We start from the raw sequence: 21,954 nt of genomic DNA, 5'->3' as shown, positions 1-21,954 counted from the left end.
ATCTATTATTAACGAAAATATCAGTCTGTCTCAGATGGTAAAGCATTGACGTCTAGCCCCAAACCTTGCCTTTTCACATTGGAATTGGGCTTGTACCCTATGCAGGCTTTGCTGTGCTGTGTGATATGGAGGGGTGGGAGGGGAAGAGAAGTGATACTTGCACTGGTAGATTTTTCCATCATTGTCCTGTAGCTGTCAGTGTGACAGGCAGTTTAAAGAGTTATGCCAGCTTGTGACTGGGCCTTTTGTGGGTGCACAACCTGGGACATCTCTTGGGACTCTTTTGGGAGAGCGCAGTGAGCTTCTTTGCAAAAGCTACTTACAGTTGCAGGGCCTTTGTTTGGGAGAGTGCATGGATTGCTCCCTTGGTGTGGGGCACAAGGAAGGGCACTAACTGTTCAAACAAGGGCAGGAACAAAGTAAAGCCACTTTCTTGCCCATAGAGAGCGCCTGGTATCTTATGAGGAGCAGGCTGCATTGTCCCTGGGATTGTGGCATTTGTATTCAGTTCTGAGAAACCAGTGTCTGGCATGTGAGTGGTTAACATTAATTTTTAAATAAGATTAGAAATATTTATCCTTATTTGAGCCTTGGAAAAAGTGAAGATGTAGCATATTGTAGAAGCATATAGATAACTCATAGTGGTGGCATAGAAGGATATGACTTTTTTCTTATTCCCTTAGACTTGCAGGAAAGCATATCTAGAATACATCGGACAATTGAATTGATGTACTCTGACAAATCAATGGTCCAGGTAAGTAAAATGTCCACATGAGATCATAAGAAAAAATAGATCATTTTAATCTTTTTAATGAAAGATGTTTCTTTAAGTCAGTTTTTAAAAAAAAAAAAAAAAAGCAGTGTATAATGTGTTGAGGTCCTTAATCAGAAGATCAGAGAGTTTTGTAGACCCTAAATACACACCACTAAGTCAAAGAATAATTCTGTAATACCTATTTTACAGGGAAGTCAGGTATTAGAAATGAAGTGACTTAACCAATGTTGTGATACAAATGTGTGGCAAAACCCAGAATACCTGATTCTATGCAGCTGTGTTGACTGTAATTTTAGCATTGCATAATAGAAGCTATTTAGGCTGTTGAGTGAGGTACTTCCAATTAAGATAAGAGACCATTTTAAAAAGAGGAAAAAATATTTGAATAAAAATACAGGAAACCTATTTCCTATATGTTTATATTTCATCTTCATTTCTTATTCATTTTACTTTGAAAGTTCTACAATATGACTCAGAATTTCACCTCTATTTAACACTTGATTAAACACCCCTTAACTACAGGTATTTGGAACTACCTATATAAATCCATATTAAGCAAGAGTTATTTTAATTCTATCCTGATTAAGCATCAGTCAGTCTTTTTACTATCATGCTAAACCATTTTCTTGGGGGACAAAGCTTGTTAAGTGATATATTTTGTACTGTGATCAGCAATGTTAAGCCATCATAATATATAGTAGCGGCTCCTTCAGTAGTCTTGTATCCAATTAATCCTCTTTCCATGTGTGTGTTTTTGGGGTTTTTTTATGTGTGGTTTTTAACTATTAACATTGGTACCCATTTGTGGGTATGGCAAATTACAGACATAAGACCATGCTTCCAGGCTCCAAAGAGCTTACAGGCAAAATTCAAGGTAAATGTACCAAAGTTAGGAAAGGAAAAGGAGGGATGAGGTCTACAACTGAAGAATTATCTGTCCATCATTTCTTTTGTCGCAACAAGGAAGAGAGGAAAATTTATTTGATCCAGTTTACGAGAAGGGCCTATAGGTGACAGGGGAGTGCTTCATGAGCATCCTTCTGCTAGTCTTATGGAAGCCCTCTTGTGGTGTTTGGTGGAGGGCAGCCACCAAGGTGCAGAAGGGTTTGTGACAAAGTTCCTCCTCTGCCTTGGTGGGTCCTGCGCTTTTTGGCAGATTTGCTCACCTCAGAGGTTCACAGCAGCTCTCAGTTTGGCTGCTCTGCTAGAGGCTCAAACCTGCTGTTCATTAAGCTAACCTCATCCCTGGCCAGCATGGGGGAAACGGAGAACAATCTCCTCAGTCTCTGTTGTCCCACCTAGTGGGTCAGGGACAGTCCGGATCCAGATTAGACCTTCCCTTCTGGTGTTGCTCACAGACGAGGTCAACTCCTCCTGTGTCCAATCAGGAGTTGGGAGGATGGGGGGAAGCCGGGCCTGCCCTCTACACCGGGTTCCAGCCCAGGGCCCTGTGGATAGCAGCTGTCTACAATGTCTCCTGTATCAGCTGCATGACAGCTACAACTCCCTGGGCTGTTTTCCCCCTGGCTTCCCCCTAGCACCGTCTTTATTCTCACCACAGGATCTTCCTCGTGAAGCCTGATCACGTTTGTACTCCTCAGTCCTCCAGCAGCACGCCTCCTCAGTCGCTGCCCCTTGCATGCCCTCCACTAACTGATGGGAGGTCCCTTTTAAACCAGTCCTGATTAGTCTGCTTGCTATAATGCATTCTAGTATGTTCTTAATTGGCTCCAAATGTCTTAAGTAGCTTGCCTTAATTGGTTCTAGCAGGTTCCTGATTGCTCTAATGCAGCCCCTGCTCTGGTCAGTCAGGGAACAGCAACCTGCTTCTCCAGTGGCCAGTAGATTGGCCCTTGACTCTTCTCCTACAGCCCTCTGGCCTGGAGGGAGGCAGGAGGCTGCTTCTTCAGCTGCTGCTAGGCCTTGGGCTCTCACTGCTGCTGCTCCAGCTACTCCCCTAGCTGGCCAGACAACCCTCCACTTCTCTGCTACCAGGCTGCTGAACCGCACACACACACACCCCGCTCCCAGTTGTTGCTGCTCCTGCTGCAGCCCTTGCGAGGGGCCTGCTGGCCCACTCCCCAGAGGAGGGGAGTGAGGGGCCCCAACTGTTGCTACTGCTGCTGTGGACACCACCACCACCTGCGAGGGGTCCTTCCTGCCTGGCCACCAGACTCACTGCTGGAGCCTTGAGGAGGAAGAAGAGGACCATCTGCTGCTGGGGGAGCACGCAGAGACTCTGCAGACCACTGTGGAGGGGGTCTTCAAGGACTGAGTAATTTTCAAACTCTGCTCTTGTGGTGGGGGTCTTGACTGTGTTTGTGGGATCACGCGGGGGCGTGGCGTAGAGCCTGCCCCCTTGTCCATCTATGTCTCCCCCCCGCCCTCACCACCATCGCTGTCCCCTCCACCACCCCCACTGGCTGCTTACCATCTGCCTCAGCTCCTGCCTCTAGGACTCAGCTGCTTACCTGGCTTGCTGTGCCCTTTTGCCACCATTTGGGCCTGAAGCAGCAGCCAGCATAAACAGACTTTCTTTTGCAAGCACAAGGGGGCGCACGTGCCTCCGCCTCTCCCCTCCCACCACCACCCTGGACTGACATCCTACCCACCCCCGCAGCTGTCTCTCCCTCTCACCTCACAGCCCTTTGCCCCAGCCCCTCAGCTTGTTTGTTTGCCTTTTCCCTCTGCAGTTTTGATTGTTTGTTTGCCCCGCCCCAGCCGCTAAAGCTAGCCCCTTAGTTTCCCTGTCCTACCCCCAGCCTGGTTGCTCCCTGCCCTGCACCGTGGTTCCTCTGCCCTGACTGGCCCTTTGCTCTGTGCACCCATGCCCCCTCCCGTGCACTTGTGCCCCTCCCCTGTTTCAGTTTGAACCCCTGTCTCACTGCACTCCTCCCAGTGCTATTATAGCCCCCCATCCCCTAGTGCAGCTAGAGGAGCCCGAATCCCATCCTGATGTCAGCCTGCTGCCACTCAGCTCGCTGCCGGTCTGGGGTTCCGTCCGCCGGCTCCTGCCAGCCAGGGTCCCGGCTGCCAGCCCCGCTCACCCCACTGCTGGTCTGGGATCCCGGCCCTACCCATGTAGAGTGGGTACCTACCTTCTCCCTGGTTCTAGCCCATTCTCTTCCTCTTTCTCTCTGCACTGAGCTGTGGGTGGGAGTGCGCTGAGCACAGGGCTGGGGGTGAAGGAGCAGGCTGGGGGTTGGGGTTTAGGGTCTGGCCAGGAGCTAGAATGAGGGAGGGGGCTCAGGGTTGGGGCAGGAGGTTTGGGTGTGGAGTGCTTACCTGGGCAGCTCCCATTTGGTGCGAGGGGTGCAGGAGCTCCCGTTTGGTGCGAGGGGTGGGGGTGAGAATGTGGGGGGTGCAAGAGTCAGGGCATAGGGAGGCTGGGTATGTGTGGGGGGTGCAGGAGTCAGGGCATGGGGTGTGGGGGGGTGCTTGAGTAAAGGCTGGGGTCGTGGGGGGTGCAGGGAGCAGGGCAGGAGACTGGGGGGGTGAGGGGTGCCGGGATCAGGGCAGAGGGCTGGGGGGGAGTGTGTATGTGAGGACGGTGCAGGAGTCAGGGCAGAGGGCTGGGGGCATGTGAGGGGGGGTGCTGGAGTCTGGGTATGGGGTGTGGGGGGTGCTGGAGTCAAGGCTGGGGTTGTGGGGGGGTGCAGGGATCAGGGCAGAGGGTTGGGGCTGTATGGGAGGTGCAGAGGTCAGGGCAGAGGGTTGGGTGTGTGTGAGGGGGTGCAGGAGTCAAGGTAGAGGGCTGGGTGTGTGTGAGGGGGTGCAGGAGTCTGCATGGGGGGCTGGGTGTGTGTGAGGGGGTGCAGGAGTCGGCATGGGGGGCTGGGTGTGTGTGAGGGGGTGCAGGGGTCAGGGCAGAGGGCTAGGGGTGTGGGTGTGGGCTAGGGTTGTGGGGGTGCTCCCAGCCCCCTGCCCAGAGCAGCTTATGGCAGGGGGTTGGAGGGGATATGCCCTGATTCCACCCCTCCTCCCCGGGGCAGCGAGTGCGCTGCAGCTCTGCTTTTCCCCCTCCCTTGCAAGGGCCATCAGCTGATCAGCTGCAGGGAGAGAGAGGAGGAGGGGCAGGCACCCAGCATGGTGGGGAAAGGGGGGACCTTGCCTGCCCTGCAGCAGCCGGCAGGACCAAGCTTCTTCACCCTACATGTGCGTTGGGGTGGGGGGCGGAGAAGAGCGGGCCGGGGCTGGCAGGATTTTTAATGGCATGCTGGGGTCCCGGCCTGGGTTCAGCAGTGGGCTGAGCGGGGGCCGGCAGCTGGGACCCGGCAGGCAGCAGCGTGCCATTAAAAATCGGTTTGTGTGCAGTCTTTGGCATGCGTGCCATAGGTCGCCGACCCCTGCTTTAAGGGAACTGTGTTATTGAGTAACCAGTGAGGTATAATAGAAGTTAATTTGGGCTGGCTTGGTAAATCTAAATATTGGAATATCCACCAGCTTTGGGGATTGCCCCATTCTTTGCAGTTCACCCTAACTGAGTGACCCCTGGGCCTCCAGTCACAACATTGTTATGTATAAAGGGAGTCACGTAAGAGAGCTTGGGCAGGGCAATAGTGCAAGAGCTTCTGTTTTCAAGAAGCCGTGCTGAGTAGAAGAATACCCGCTTGACAGAGGCAGCTTGCTGGTATAATGCTTCTAAAAATGTGAGGAGGAAAAAAATAAAGGCCCCCTATTAACAGGGGGGCCTAATTTAAGCATTCTTCTAATTTTAAAAAATATGGAGTGGTATTCATATTAGCAAGATGCCCTATTGATGGGAGAAAGCAAACCATCATAGACATAAAATGTGAGTCAGCCCGTATGTGGAATGTGACATGGGAAGAAAACCAGTTCCTTATAGTGCATTATACTGAATGTATCATTAATTTAATATCTTCTTAGGTATTAGCTAATAGCTAATTAGAGTTAGGGAAGTGCTAGATAAATAACTTAACAGAGCCTAGGGAAATTCAAGGATGTGTATCTGAGATAGACACATTAAAAAATGTGTTCCTCAAGTGAGTTTTCCTAATATACCGTATAGTTTTGAGAGGGTACCCTAGAACGGACACACCACTACTTAAGTAATTTTTGCTTTCTCCTCCACACTGGTACTTATGGAATTGCTGATTGATGTCTTCCCTGTTTGTTTACTTTAGGAAAACATAGCAAATCAACTGTGTTCCTTCCAATAAGAGGTATTCAATCAACTTACATTTTTCCTAGAGGTACATTAAAGCTTTAGTACAGTGTTTGTAATAAATATCGGCAGCTCAGTGCTGATATTCAGACTTTCCAGCAGACCTACCTAGATAGTGTCCCTTAAAGTTCCTCCTCACAGGCAGGATTTGTTAAGGTCTACGATATAACAAAGAGGATACATGCTGCAGGTCATCTAGCAGTAACATTTGGTAATTTGAAGGCTCACTGCTAAGTGCAACTATTAATTTTTTGGGACTGTAAGTTAGTTAGCAGTAAAGGCACCTAAGCTTTCTAAGAAGGTCTTCAGATGTCCAACCGCAATTCCAAATAATCTGTGGTTTGTTGACTTCTGTGTGACATGAAGAAACACCTGCCTGGTCATTCACTTCTAGATGGCTACAATTTATTAGCCAACAAGCATTACATTGGAGCAAGGAGGATAATTTGGTGAAAAAGAGTAAAAAGGTTCTTATAGTCAAGACCCAGCCAATATATTGGGGCTCAGGTGTCATTTTATTTCCTTGAAAATATGTAATTCCATATCCAAGGAAGATGAAGATGCCACATTGATTTGTTGGTACCTGATGTGCCACTACACCCATTGCTTAATCTAAAGCAGCGGTGTGTGCATCAAAGGTTTAAAATAACTTGAGGTTCTGGAGGCTGCACAGATACCCAACCAGCTTAGTATCATATTCTGGGAGTAGGGGTTGCCCCACAACACTGCTGTTCTTCGGAGCTGTCCTGACACAGTGAGGAGGAGGCTGATCTTTATAGTTGATTCAGCTGCCAACTTTTGAGTCTGGGCTATGGGAGTATAAAGGCATTTTGTTTTTCTTTTGTAGACTGCTTATGTGAGGGTACTTTTATAATAATCTTTTATTATTAATAGTGAGTTTCCAGTTTCTACAATCATTCCTTTTTAGGTCATAGTTCGAGGTTTGAGAGATTTCTGGATTCCATAAAACCAATTTCCTTGGAAGGATGGAACTGTGGTATTTGTTTTCTGTTTTGATAACCAGTGAACGTTGTAATATATATTCTGACTATATAAAAAACAAGACTTCTGAAACATTACATTAAAGCTAAAAATCGTATGGGGAAACTGCAGTGGTCTATAAAGCCCTAGCAAAATTATCTTGTGACATTTATAGCTTAAATTCCTTTCTTGCCTTACCACCTTGACCAGGAAGGCCAAATAAATGGATTTATCAAAAGTTAATTGACATTTCTTCAAACTATATGAATACATGCCTTGTGAAACTAGAAATCTAAGTTTGTAATGGTCCTTTATTCCTATGGGAGTTCATTCCTCAGTGTTGGACTGGCCCCTGAGAAAGTTGCTGCACAGGTGAATTTTATCTTTACTGTAGAAAGCTGCCTTGTCTAAGTGGAGTTGTCAGTCTTGCTCTTCATCCTGGTTCTTTAGGTGATCTTTTAGATATCGTTGTCCCAGGCCATTGAGTGTCTTGAAGGTAGGGACTAAGACCTTGGACATTTGGCATAATATTCTTTATGGGATGGCCGTGTAGAGAGTGGAAGAGAGGTTTCATGGGCTTATGGTAGTCATGTTGCCGAGCAGACATATTGCAATATTCTGTGCTTGACAGTTTCGTAAAGGGTGATGTCTACATTGCTCAGATGGGTTACGTTGCTGTAGTCCAGATAGGAGATGCATAACTGAGGCCAGGTTATTGGGCTCCAGATTGGGATTAAGTTTTCTAGACAGGCAGAGATAGTAGAAAGCATTACTTGTAGACACTGCTACATGAGAGTTTACTGTCAGTGAGAGTGCTCCTGGATCTCTTAAACTAGAATCTGAATTGAATTGACCGTGTGTGCATGTGCGTACGCATCTTCAACCACAGGAGACTGCAACATGGATGCAAACTTCAAAATGCTTTCCTCTTTCCACCACCATAATCTCTGTCTTGCTTGGGTTCGACCTCAATTGTCTGTTGTTCACCCATTAGCTGATCTTGTCCAAGGCCTGGACTATTGTGGTGCTAATAGTGTGGTAATGTGGGATTCAGGAAAGGTAGAGCTGTGTATCTGAATTTTCTGGTACTTGAGTCTGTCGTCTTATCAGTTCACTTAATGGCTGCATATATATGTTGAATGGGATAGTAGAGAGAAGATTTCTCAAATTGGGCACCCAAAATCTCTAGTCATATCTGAAAATGTCGGTCATTCATGCTTTTTCAATTATCAGGATTACTCCATTCCATTCTCCTTCATTATTTCTTCCACTACGTCAGTGTTTTTATGCTGCCTTGTTAGCTCAGTTTGATGCAGGGAGGAAACAAGAGGGTGATAGGGGGGTGGGTACACAATTTTGAAAGTTTCCCTTCCTGGGGATGCCTCTCTTGTTACACACATTGGTAGTTACCACATGAAAGTTTAATGCTAATTACATACTTTGTGTGTTGCTGTGTACCATTAATCGCTTCTTGATATAATGGTTTATTGTGAGATACAGCTACTGGTACAGAATTCAGTTGTTAGCACTATACATCTCTCTCTTCATGGAAGGCTGCAATTAACATTCCTTGATCAGACTAAACAGTTCTGGCAGCTAGTTTGGCAGCAATAAAGAGGGATTGAAGTTAACCCAATTAGCACAATTTTATTTAAAACTCAATTAAAACCTCAGTCCCAATGGGTTGTACTGTGCTATGCTTGTGGTGGGGAATGTCATCAGAAAGGCGTACAGAGGCTCCCCCCCTTCCCCCCAGCCCCATTAGTCTTTCTAATTAATCTGCATACTCATATTCCTTTTTAAAAAATGCTACCAAACCAGTTTGGTAACTCAGCTGTATTTGAACAATGTTACCCACCGAGGACACTCATTTCACAGGACTGCCAAGATTCTTTCAGCTGGGGTTGCCAGCACTAAGGAGCTTTACAGAGGGCAATGTTCATGTCTCAGGGACAGATGCAACCTTTGCTCCTTTTCCACTTTTCCTGCTGGCTAGTTGTGAAGCAGCCTTACAGTTTCAGGGAGTTTGCATAGCCTCGTAGCTCAAAGAAACTGATATACAGTAGAACTTTGGGAATGGAGGTTATTTGTAACTCTGAAATGTTCATAACTGAACAGAAACATTACGGTTGTTCTTTCAAAAGTTTACAACTGAATGATGATTTAATACAGCTTTGAAACTTTACTCTGAAGAAGAAAAATGCTACTTTTAACCATCTTAATTTAAATGAAACAAGCACAGAAAGTTTCCTTACCTTCTCAAATCTGCTTTTAATCTTGTCAAATCTTTCCCTTTATTTTTTTTTAGTAGTTTACGTTTAACACAGTAGTGTACTGTATTTGTGTTGGGGTTGTTTTGTTTTTGTTTTTTTGTCTCTTCTGCTGTCTGTGTACTTCCAGTTCCAAATGAGGTGCGTGGTTGACTGGTCAGTTCGTAACTCTGCTGTTCATAACTCTGAGGTCTACTGTTTTGAGAATGGTAGGCCGGAATATTAGGGGCAAGTAAAAACCCTGTAATTACTTCAGGGAACATTCCAATATCCCTAATCATTGTCATAAGTGATCTTATTTTTTTATCATGACGATAACACAAATATTAAACTTAAAGTCTACTGCTGCAGTAGTATAGCTTTCAAGATGTGTGCAACAAGAATCCAGCAGACATTCTCCTACACAGATCTTCACTCTAGGCTTTAGTTCTTTATAGTAATAAACCTGAAAGATAGCTTAAATTTTTAATATCAGCCTGGCTTATTAGCACTCAAGATTGCTGTATGAATAGCATTGGGATCTCTTCCTCTTCATTTTGTTTTTCTTATATTGCTTGCCTTAGATTAAAAAGCCACTCATTAACATTTTCAGTCCTTCTAAAAATCTCTTTTGTATTAAGGATAATAGTAATATTTAATGCTATTTTTATAGAATTGATATTTTTTTCCCTTGAACTTTTTTAAAGAAAAACACCTTTACCATTTTTAAAGGTCTTTTAAGGTAGAGTGGATCATTCTTCCTTCTCTACTCTTATAGTCTGTAACACTTCTCATCTCTACTGCAAAAAGTCTTCAAATTCTGTCATAGGTGTTGCCAGAAGATGGTCACTAGCTAGCATCCTATGTCCCTAATGTGTTTAGAGTCTTATTGCTAACTTATTTGATCCTTGTATTCTACTGATCTAGAAAACCAAGGCAGATTTCTTGGAGAACCCCTCTTGGCCTTACTCACAGGTTTTTTGGTTATTTACAGCCACTGAAGGCAAGGTAGACTGTGTAGTCCAATAAGGCATCACTGGGAACAGAGGTTAATGTGTGTTGGTGACTGGTAAAAACTTAGACTTGTCTCCACATCTGCTGCAAATCTTTGTATCAATACTTTCATTGATTAGGAGCTAAAGTTCATGCTCTTAGACACTGAGGAAAGTGCAAGGATGTATACTTGTTGGCATGGTCTGGCCTAGACATTGATATGAAGTCCCTCTTCTGTTATCTCAAAATGAGGGGAGGACCCTCCACCTGGCCATGCTTCTCTCTATCTAGCAGTTTCTTCACTGACTGAACATAATAAGAATGCAGCTGTTTTCTTGTATGCTCCTAATTATTATAGGTCTGTTGGTACTCTCAAGATGTACTCTTTTTTAAAATGTAAGTGTTCAACTTTATGATGTACACGGAAATGAAGTGACTGAATTATCACTGATTTTATTAAACCACCAATATATTACTGTTAATTTACATGGCCCTTTGCAAACTTAGGTATAATGCATTCCTTGTCCCAAAGAGTTAACAAGTCCAAGTAAAGCAAGACAGACACACTGGAGGGAAAGACATGAGATAATAGTTAATGATATGCAGAATGTAGGAATGATAAGAAGGGAGGAGGGATTGCTTGAAGAGTTGGACGCTAAATGAGGGGGGAGAGGGTGAGCACCTGGCATACAATAACAGGAAGTCAGTTCTGTGCATCGAAGGCTGGAGCAGAAGAGTAAGATCACAGGGTTGGGATGAATCCAGGAAGCGAAAGCATGTGGAGGGTGGGGTGGGAAAATAAAAACAGATGTGCAGACTGCCAAGATGATGACTTTCCTTTTTTCTTTTCTTTACTGTTTTGTGTTAATTGGGAGATGGTAGAATCCAGTGAAAACTTTAAGTGATTTTATGTATTTTGCCAGATGTTTTAGTATAGGTTGACTGTATATTTTACCTGGCTGTTTTTTCTTCTAATTTTATTGTTTTGTTCTGTTATAAGACGCTTAGATGCCTATCAACAAATGGCTTATTAATGTATTAAATAGGGTATCTTCTCTGTGTCAACCATTTGAGTACTAAAATTGGCCATCTTTGACAGGCAGATGGCCTCTGTTCTCTTAATTATTTACTCAGATGACAATAACTGGTGCATTGAGTGCACCAATTATTATATAAGGAAACCATTCATTTATGTAGTTTGTTAGTGATGCAGTCAACATGATCAGACAATTAGAACCTAAACTCAGTATATTGTTTGACTTATTATTTGTCTCTGCTGCAGCATGCTTGTATTTATGCTTTGGAAAGACTTGGTTAAACCGGGAAACATGTGACTCAGCTGCTAGATGGGTTTTTTTTTAACGTTAAGCTTTTTAACAGTATGTAGTCTAGAGTTTGAAGTTTGCTACTTTCAGATTTGAGAAAAGGAAGGTTGAATTCATAGTTTGTGGCTGATTGCTTGAAGTTCCAGACATGGTACTTGAACTTGGCAGTGGTAGAAGAATCGTGATGTTTGCATGATGAGTTGTAGTCACTCTGGGATGGAGCTGATCTAAACGGTCTGTGTGTCTGTACTGTACACTGGAGAATGAAAAAGAACATGCTCTGAGGAAGACATCTATTGTCTTTAGTCGATTGCTTTTGAAAAGTTTGTAGTGACTATCTGAGTGGTGCTTGACCCAGGTAAATTGTCAGTTAGGAAAATAAAGCTGTAGTCTCCTTATAACCCATGTTACTTTGTCTGATTTTTTCAAGTGTCCAGATCAGTATTCCGAGCACAGCTCGCTACTCTCCCACATCTGGAATCCATATAGAGGCCATCACTTGCAGAGGAGGTGGTTACTTACTGTAACTGGAGGTTCTTCTAGATGTGTGGTCCCTATTTAGATTCCAGTACCTGCCCTCCATCCCCTTACTGGTAAGTGGGACTGGCATTAATACACAAGACTTGGATGCACCACACAGCCAACGCGTGATGTACAACCGATGCTACTATGAACAGTTCTGGCACCAGTGCTTGGCACGCATGCACACGCACATCTGGAATCCAAATAGGGATCCCACATCTTGAAGAATCTCCAGTTATAGTAAGTAACCTCCTCCTACTGTAATGGCAACAACATTTAAATTATGCTTTCTTTCTGTTAGGTTCCTTATCGGTTACATGCTGTACTCGTTCACGAAGGCCAAGCTAACGCAGGACACTACTGGGCATACATTTATGACCACCACCAGAGGAGATGGATGAAATATAATGACATTTCTGTGACAAAGTCAACTTGGGAGGAGTTGGAACGTGACTCTTTTGGTGGTTACAGGAATGCCAGTGCATACTGTTTAATGTATATCAATGATAAGGAACAGTTCTTGATACAAGGTAATGTCTGGGGCATATTTTCAGCATGAAATACAGTATGTGGAAGTTGTGCTCAAGGTGTTGACTTCCTGAGTGATTCTGTTGCTTTATTGAATATCTGAACTATGGCTAATTAAATTTCAAGTTTTTAAATTCTGCTATAATTATAACTTGTATATAATACTTTATTTACATGTGAAGTAATAGTCATATGATTATTTTAATTCCTATTGTTGACTAAAATGTTACATATGCATTTTTGTTGAATACAAAGAAAACTAAGCAACCTCCCCCAAAAAAATCCCCATGTTCCTGTGGAGTTCAGTACAAATGCAACAATGATATCCTGCTTTTATACGATTTTACAAGTGAACATTGCTTAATTGTAGATCAGCTAAAGAATATTGTAGGTGTTTAGATAAAGCGCTGTCCAAGTTATAGCCCTAAAGATGGGGTTGCTATGTGGAGTGATGTCAGAATCTTTAGTGTTTAAAGAAATGAGTAGAAAGTGAATTGTTTAATTCTGCTCATAGGTATCAATGTTTATAGTTTTCTAGAGGGCAAAAAATACTGCCCATCTTTTGAGTAGTAAGTATCATAAGGTCACAGTACGAAGTGCTTCCACATTATTAAAATAGCAAAATAAAATGTTTACCAAATGAAGACGTCATGGTAAGGGCATACGTTTATCACAACACAAGAGAGTAAAACCAAAAAAGTTAAACGTTAAAAGCTGTAGAATAGGTCACTTTTACATGTTCTCAGGAATATTTTTCTTGCCTTCAGCCACTTAATATACTTTTTTATGGAGTGTAAAAACAAAAACAAAAAAAAAAAACTGAGACTTGTAGCAAATTATCAAAATGAGCACTTCATAGCTAACTTACATTTTGAGTTCTTCCTTGTGAAAATCAAAACAAAGGAACACAGCAGGAACCTGTTTATTCGACCCTGCCTTAACCGGCTCTCTGCATTTACTGAACAACCAGGACTCCAGGGCCAGAAACAACCGTTAGATGGCACTGCAGCATTGCATTTTCCAGTTAATCTGTAGTTTTGATTATCTCATCTGGCCCCAGTTGGCCAGTCCCAATTAGACCGGCTAAAACTTATGTAGTTTGAAATTTCTCTCTTCAGATAACACTTCTTGGGAACACATCCCTTGTTGCATTAAATCATGTCCAACCAGAAAGCAATGACTAGGGAGTATATGCATATACTTCCACAGGAATACAAATGTTCACTGCAAAGGTACATGACAGAAAGCAGTCCCACTGCTCGCCGTTCTTGTCTGGTCACGATAGACAAGTGTATATTATGAATAAATTGTGGTGATGGACCATGTGTTCCTCAATCCTATTTTTTATAACTAGTTTGTAGTTTAAATCGTAGTTCAAAAATGTTGTAGAAGAAAATATATATTCTCCTCCGCTGTCCCCTCTTGTAGCCACAGATGGTGTAGACTGACTGTTCAGTGGAGATTGGCTGTTCATCTGACAGGAAAGACAGGAGAGTTTCTTATGCCTATAGTGCTATGGCACTTGGGGCCTTCACTGTTCTCTCCACACCCAGACATGAGCGAATTGGTCCCAGAAATCAAAGGACTACTTGTTACAGGTTACATGGATCTTCAAAACCTCACTGTGTAGAATGAGAATACCATGAAGAACTTGGATTTTTGGTTACAACTTAGTGACAAGTTTCTAAGCCTTAAAAATGTAAAGCAATATAAATCTATCTTCATAAGGTAAAAAGTTAGAAATTTCACTTATTTTTAAATGAGAACTAAGATTAGCCTCAACATTTCTAGATCCCCAGATTCATAAGGGGCCTCTCGCCACAGTCTTCATTGGCTCCAACTTGTGGCTCTGCCAGTCTAAAAGTTCTAACTCTAACTAAGACCAAGTGGAATGGAAAGCAATTGGTCCCTTACGTAATTTTGCTGTGAACGTTTTGATTCATAGGCTGCACACAGCCCCAGAGGTTTGGCTTTCTAGGTGGTAATGAGCTTATGGTGCCTAAGTGCAAGACTTAAATTGCAGAAGCAATATGCTTCATGAACTCCACCTCCAGGTGAGTAAGCTTCCTGCATATGACAAATGATAAACTGAGAAGCATGCATAAATGTGAGACAACTTGTCTAATTTTGCTGGTATATTGTGTGCTTTCAAGAATGCTCATTCTGAACGCCTTTCATCCACGTGTATCCCTGTCGCCTTTCATTATTCTGTGAAACATATAAACTATGTGGTTTTACAGAAGAATTTAATAAGGAAACGGGTCAGATGCTGCTTGGAATGGATACGTTGCCTCCTGATTTAAAGGACTATGTCAAGGAAGACAATAAGCGGTTTGAAAAGGAACTAGAAGAATGGGATGCAGAACTTGCTCAGAAAGTACAACAGGAAAAGTTGTTAGCATCTCAGACACCCAGGATGCCAGCACCCTCCTCTGCTCCAGGTTGGTCTGCATACGTTTTTTATGTTGGGGGGGGACAAAAATAAAGCTTTGCATGCGCTAGTGCCAGCTGTAAACTGTCCTATCTTTGAAGATACTGAACTGTTTTTCTTCACATCTGAATTGTTTTCAGCAGAAGTTCTATAAAGTAACCACATCTGAAGTTTGGTTGGTTTTTAAATGGGCATTGGTTTCTGTTGGGGGTTTTCTTTTCTCATTAAAATAAAAAAAAAAAAAATATTTAAAAAAAAAAAAGCATCCTGGATGGTCTTACCAATGTTGAGTACTTTCTGCCCTTGTGAAGTTCCAGTACCACCTCAGCTGAAGGCATTCTTCAAAACTGAAAATGTGCCCTGATTTTTCAAAAGGGCGGAGTAGTTAGCCGCTTCTGTTGGCCTTTTATTTTAAGAAATTGGTATTTCCAGAGTAGTTTCCCTTGCTCCTTACTCTAAATTTTCCTGGTACTCAGATACTCTAGATTTACAGTAATGCAAGAGCAGAAGTTATCCGTAAGGAGAGGGAGCAATTGTGTGGTATATGGGATATTTATTGTAGTAATGGAATTAAATTAAGAAATAGGAAACCTTAGGCTGATTACCAGGAAAATACTGAGAATGTTAGGGATGGTGTGGTGGACTCCAAAGAATAGTGATGGAAACTCCACTGCTTGGGACTTACCTGACCTGAACAGACAATTGGTGAACTACTTTTTCAGACGGTCCCCCACTGACATAGAGAAAGAGACTAGGTAAGGTTAATAGGCTATGTCCATTTCTAGCTTTGATGGTTCTACAGTGTAATACTTAAGATGACTAGATGCGGTTGGATAGCGGGAGACTGTCATTCATACATTCTTGTCACTCTTGGATCATTAAAGATGGTATGCTCATTTAGTAGTGACAGACACACACACATCATAGTTTGGCCAAATGGATCCAGAAAATTGGTGTACTGATAATGTTAAACTGCATTTTTTTTATTCCAAAGAGTGATTTCATCTTCTAAATGTCTTGTTTTTCAGTTACTTGGAACAACCTAGTTTTTGTTCTCTGTATTAGTGATACAAAACATTTAATGAATTTCTCTTGAAATTTACGAGCAGGTGTTTATCCTGTTTTTGTTTTACTAACTGAAAGCAATAAGCAAGTCTGTTTCATTTTCCTTAGTGAAGATTCTACGTTTAAATGGAAAGGAATTTGTTTTGTCTTAGTTGTTTGAAAAGTAAAATGTATTGATTGTAATGTATGTTTATTTTGCAATGTAAACCTTTTAGATTTAAACTGTTAGCTATTTTAGGCCACAGTCCCACAAGGAGATTCAGGAAGAACCTTACACTCATGCACAGCCCGAGGCTCAACATGGGTACTGTGTTCTGCTTGAGCAGGGCTTACAGGCAATTCAAATATGTTAAATATGATTTTAAACTTTTTTTAATCCTAAAACAGTTCACTAAGCTCTTCCAGTGTTTTCTTAAACTAGAAAAGATGGGACTAATTTTGAACATGGATCTAAAGCAGATTTGTGTGAATTATTTGTCATAACTTGCATTTTTGTGCAAATTTCTTTAGCACTTACTTGTTAATCCAAATAATATGGATAGACTTAGCTATGTTAAGAAATGGAATTGCTTATCTTACATTTTTTGTCACTAAGTTCAAGCAGGAGAACCAGAATATTTAGAGCAGCCATCAAGAACTGATCTCTCAAAGCATTTGAAAGAAGATTCTGTACGAGCAATCACTAAAGCATTAGCTGAACAGGAAGATGGAAGTCCTGAAACTGTCATGCAAACGGTGAGGATATTTTCAAGATTTTAATACCCCTTCTTTTGTTATCTTGCAAGTGGCAGGTATTATAATATCTGATAAAAGAGAAAATTGTTCCCTCGAAGAGAGCATTAACCTTTTCTTAACCTTTATACGCTATTCAGAAGAAATGGAGTATACCTAAAGGCTGATGATAGGGTAAAACTAGTGACATACATACATTGTATGTAGTTATCATACTTCTTTATGGAGTACAGTATGTTGTTTCTTAAATAATGGTCACGCGTCTGTGTCCACCTACAATTAATAATTTTCTTGTTATGGGAGTATATTAAGTAGTATTCCTCCCAGAACACTAAAAGATATTAAGGGTTTTTTTAAAATTTGAGTCGTCAGTATCCCTGAAAGGTTTCATCAGTTGATGTAGCTTTTAAGGTTAAGCATTGTATTTATGGAGGATATATGTAGAGGTAGTTGAATACTTGAGGGGAGGCATGAATATCCTGCTTCAATTCTGTTTGAGCTAGGATCCTATTCTAGGAGTTAGTATTTGAATTCACATGTCTTCGAATCAGGTCTTCATGATTCATCACATGTATATATTTAACTTAGAATACATATGTTACGCCAGCCAGAATATTGGGTAATTACTTTTTATGTGAATCCTCCAAAGACTTCCAGTACTTCACTTCAGATAGTCTTCAAGTAATTTTGAGTACTGAATAGAAGTGCAAATAGTAAGGCTGCTTCACGAATTATGAAGCTAAAATTCAATGAATTATACGTTCAGCAAATATTCTTTGACCAACTGTAGGTATAAGTATTTGATCAAATATGTTTGCATAAATAGAAATACATTTTGAAAGCACAAGCAACTTTATTAGAATAATTATTTTTTTAAATCAAAATAATGTAATGTGTCAGTTTATTATTTATTTCCCCAGTTTGGCTTGCTAAGTCATCGTGGAGCAGTGTATGAACAACAAAAATAAATAAAACAAAACTGTGGCCTGAGTCCTAATTGTCCAGAGCTAAACAAGCCCACCTAGTCCCAGGAACTAACAGGCAAGCATATATACCAGTAAATGCTCATATTTCACATCAAGAATTAGGATACTTCTGTGGATCGAGTACACTTGGAAATGGAATCCTGGATTGGTGCTTAATCAAAGCAGAAGTGTGTTTCTCCTGTCTCTCAACCATTGTGATGTCAAGAGAGCAGAGACACTGCTGAGTTGTGGTTAAAATCAATGGGAAACTAATCTAACTCTTGACACCTAGAAATACTGGTGACAGTATGTCTTGTTTAATGTTTAACTGGCCGCCTGTGTTCTCAGAGAAAATAATCTGTCATGATTAACAGAGCCTAAATCAGAAAAATCAATGCCAACATAGCAAAACAGACTGGGAAAATTATATGTTGTGCCTTGTACCTATTTGTGTTACCCCAAAATGAGGATGTGAAAGTCCTCAACGATGTCCTCCCTACCCTTGTCTTCTACCTTGGGGTCTGCTGGCTTCCCTCCAGGTACGCCAGGATAGATGCATACTAGCTTGGTTGCAGGGAACAAAATACATCAGTTTAGGCCTGTCACATGGAATGAACAGTCCCAGTGAGTTACAAGATTGTGGTTGAGGGGAGGAATTAACTGTAGGAGAGGCAGAAATTTTATTGTATGTTTGAGAAACCTAGATGTCTCCATGTTAAGTCGGTAACAAAGTTTTTCTTCAAGTAGTGTCTCTGTAGCTGCTCCATTTCAGGCACTCCTGCACCTTTGATCAGAGGTTTTTGGTTCCAGTGCCCATTCGGCCTTTATGCTCTCTATACATACTCGTGTCCCGTACCAAAGTTATATAGGGCTGCACAGACGAACTGCCCTCAGTTCCTACTTGACCACCTTTAGTCTAAGATGGAGTGCTGCACATGCCTGCTTCTACTACCTGCCTTAGTGTTACATACGTCGTAGTTGTATATAGTTGTACACTGTTTGTTTTAGGGCTTCTGTCTTTCCCTTTTGCTCGTGTTTTCCCAACTTGCAGGGTCATTTCGGACTTGTATTTTCTGAGGTATGCCGGGATCACCAGGCAAGGGAGAAGACTTATGCTATCTTGGCCACCTTGAGGTCCCAGTTACCGAAAGCATCCAGGGCTGAGGCCCCTGCTTCCATGTCTGCAGTACTGAAAGCTTTGCAGTCTAAGTTGATGGTATTGACAAGGAGCAGGCGTATTAAATCTTTCTCAAAGATGTCTCAGTCACCAGATACCTCAGGCACCAGGAAGAGTGCTGTTGAGGCTCCAAGTATTTCTGGTATCATGAAGATGTCTAAGACTGCTTCTAAAAGTCATCCCTCTGCCAAGAAGGACTCAATACTGAAGACCACCTCTGTTTCTGGTGGTCATGTCCATGCAAGCAGACAAGTGCCATCAGATTCTTTGGTATCCTCACTATTTAATTCGGTGCTCCGGACTGTTATATCTGAGTCTATGCTTGGATGTGCTCATTCCTCAATGCAGACGAGTCAGGTATCTACCTCGGTGCTGATATCAACCTCCAGAGTTCCTCCATTACCAGAGGAGTTCAGATACTCACGAGACCTCTTCATCTCCAATGAACCAGAGTCTCCAATGCTTACTGGTACCACGCATCTCTCATTACTGAGGTCTTCTGGGTCACTCTCTAGTCATTTCTCATTGTGATACTCTACTTCTCTGACTTACACTATCCAAGGAGAACAATTATCATCTCCATTAGAATGTGTGGAAGAGGAATCTGATTTGATTCACAGCTTTCTGTTTAAGTGTTTCACGTTTATTCAAAGAGAGTTTGCTCTCCTCCGCACTTGGAGAGAAGGGAAGATAGATGTTCCCCACCTTCCTACAGCTGGAGGGGCAGGAGGCAAGGGCTGACAAGGATGTAGCATCTTGCACAAATATTTCTTGATGAGGCTATAATGCCTCCAACACTTTCCATGGCAGATGACTTTCCGGAGTTCTAGGAGCTGATGAAACAAACTGCTCTTCTGCACTTCCTCACAAGGGATTTGGACTCCCACTATAAACCCCTGGATATTTTACATTCCTCAACTTCAACATGTGTGGCACTTCCAATTAATGAGGCTCTTCTAGAGCCAGCCAAGACTGTCCGGCAAACTCCTGCCACAGCACCCCCTGCATGCAAACATACTAGCAAAAAATACCATATGTTCTGGTCATGGATTCAGAATTTTTATTTTCACATGTGACACGAAATTTCTTGGTTGTGGATGTAGTTAGAGGGTGGGAGGCAATACAAAACCAATGCTATCCCATTTAACAAGGACCAGAAGCATCTTGATCTTTTTAGTCACAAAAACTACTCCTTTGCAACACTACAGTTCAGGATAGTAAATCGTCAGGTGTTCATGTCAAAATATCACTATCTGAATTACAGCAAATTTAGTATCTTTATTAAATATTTTCCACAGGACCACAGTGAACAATTTAAGACCATCGTAAATTAAGATCTGGCAAAGTAGTCTTTACAGACTTCCTTGGATACAGCCGATAGTGTAGTCTGTTCCATCTCCACCGTGATGCAACAAGCACCAGGGCTCCAGCTGTGCAGCTTCCACAGGGAGGTACAGCCTACTGTAGAGGGTCATAAGTTATTTTCAGGCTTTACAGACAGCCTCTTCACACTTTGAAGGATTCGAGGGCCACTCTTAGGCCTGGTCTACACTGGGCGGGGAGGGGCGAGCTAAGTCAGTCTAAGTTACTCAACTTCAGCTACGAAAATAGCGTAGCTGAAGTCGATGTACTTAGAGCTACTTATCTCAGTGTCTTCATCTTTGACTGCTGACGCTCCCCTGTCAACTCCGCCTACGCTCCTCGCTCCGGTGGAGTACCAGAGTCGACGGGAGAGCACTTGGAGGTCGTTTTATCATGTCTTCACTACATGCGTAGACATGTCCTTAGATCCCTTGGGATCTATACACCTATAAATGAAAGGAAATTTAGCAGGTGTTAGATGGCCCAAAGATCTTGCAGAGTTTACTTTTCTACTTTCTGTAGACGACCTTAACCTTGGGCCAAGAGACCAAGATATTCCAAAAAGAAAACTACTGCTGACAGAGCTACTTCATCCCAGCCATCTGCGGTGGCTAAGCTCCAGTTTTGATGGCTTGGTCAGGAGTCTGAACCACCCCCTCCACAGAAACTTGCTGTTGCACTGTCCTGTCCTCCCCTGACTCGGATACTGCCTTTCCCAATTCCATCCTGCATGGGCAACAGTAACATCTGATAAATGGGTTTTGGAAGTCATAACAGGTGGTTATTCCATCCATTTTACCTCCACACCTCCCTCCCACCCACTTCCCCTTCTCTGTTCAGGGACCCAACGCACAATCAGTTGCTGAGAGCGGATGTCATCTCCCTTCTATGCTTAGGGGTCATAGACTGAGGTCCAATCCAGCATAGGGGAGAAGGGGTCCCCAAAAAGAACAGAGGATGGAGACCAATATCAGATCTCAGACTTCTAAACAGCAGCGTCAAACAGATTATCCCTAGCTGACAGTTGAATGGGATAGATTTTATAGGACTTTCTCTAGATGCCAAGATAGCCAAGGCTTACTTACCTATGAACATGTTCACAAACCTGAAAATCTTGTCTGAAGGACTCTAAGTCCTCAACCTTGACAAGAAATTGTCTTCAGCTGTAGGGTCATATGGCAGCTTGTGTCTTCATTAATCCAACATGCCAGATGACATCTCCAGTGTTTACAGAGATGGTTGAGGACCACTGACACACCAAACGAGCACAGTCTAGATAGACAGGTCTCTGTTCTCATTGCGTTCCAGACTCGCTCAATATGTGGAAGAATCTTTCCAAGATCTGTATGGCAGTTCCTTTTTTTCAAGCTCCTCTGACCATTATCACTTCAGATGCATCTCTCTAGGGATAGGGAGCTGATCTCAAATCACACATCATCCAGGGCAAGTGGTCTCCCCAAGTGGGTTTTCTGCACATCAACATTCTGGAACTGAGACCAGGCAGGAGGGTATGCTCCCTCTTCCTTCCACTGATCAGAGCCAGATCCGTCACGATCATAATGTACAATGCGACCTGCATGTTCTACATCAGTTGTCAGGGCGGGACATGTTCCCCTTCACTCTGTGCTGAAGTGATAAAACTCTGGAATTGGTGCATAGTTAAC

At 42.7% G+C, this 21,954-nt stretch overlaps 1 protein-coding gene across 6 annotated transcripts in view; it reads left to right on the top strand.

Annotated features, from left to right (window-relative positions):
- Positions 1 to 21,954, top strand: part of USP25 (ubiquitin specific peptidase 25) — a 146,098-nt gene that overhangs the window by 102,706 nt on the left and 21,438 nt on the right. For all 6 annotated transcript variants that reach the window (XM_077819893.1, XM_077819886.1, XM_077819879.1 and 3 more), the window contains exons 15-18: positions 684 to 754; positions 12,332 to 12,560; positions 14,799 to 14,999; positions 16,650 to 16,789. In XM_077819893.1, coding sequence (XP_077676019.1) covers positions 684 to 754; positions 12,332 to 12,560; positions 14,799 to 14,999; positions 16,650 to 16,789 — 641 coding nt within the window. The remainder of the gene's footprint in view (positions 1 to 683; positions 755 to 12,331; positions 12,561 to 14,798; positions 15,000 to 16,649; positions 16,790 to 21,954) is intronic.

This window comes from Eretmochelys imbricata, chromosome 1, assembly GCF_965152235.1.
Source record: "Eretmochelys imbricata isolate rEreImb1 chromosome 1, rEreImb1.hap1, whole genome shotgun sequence".
Taxonomy (NCBI): Eukaryota; Metazoa; Chordata; order Testudines; family Cheloniidae; genus Eretmochelys; species Eretmochelys imbricata.
The sequence above is the reverse complement of the archived record's forward strand: the minus strand, read 5'-3'. Positions and strand labels throughout refer to the sequence as shown.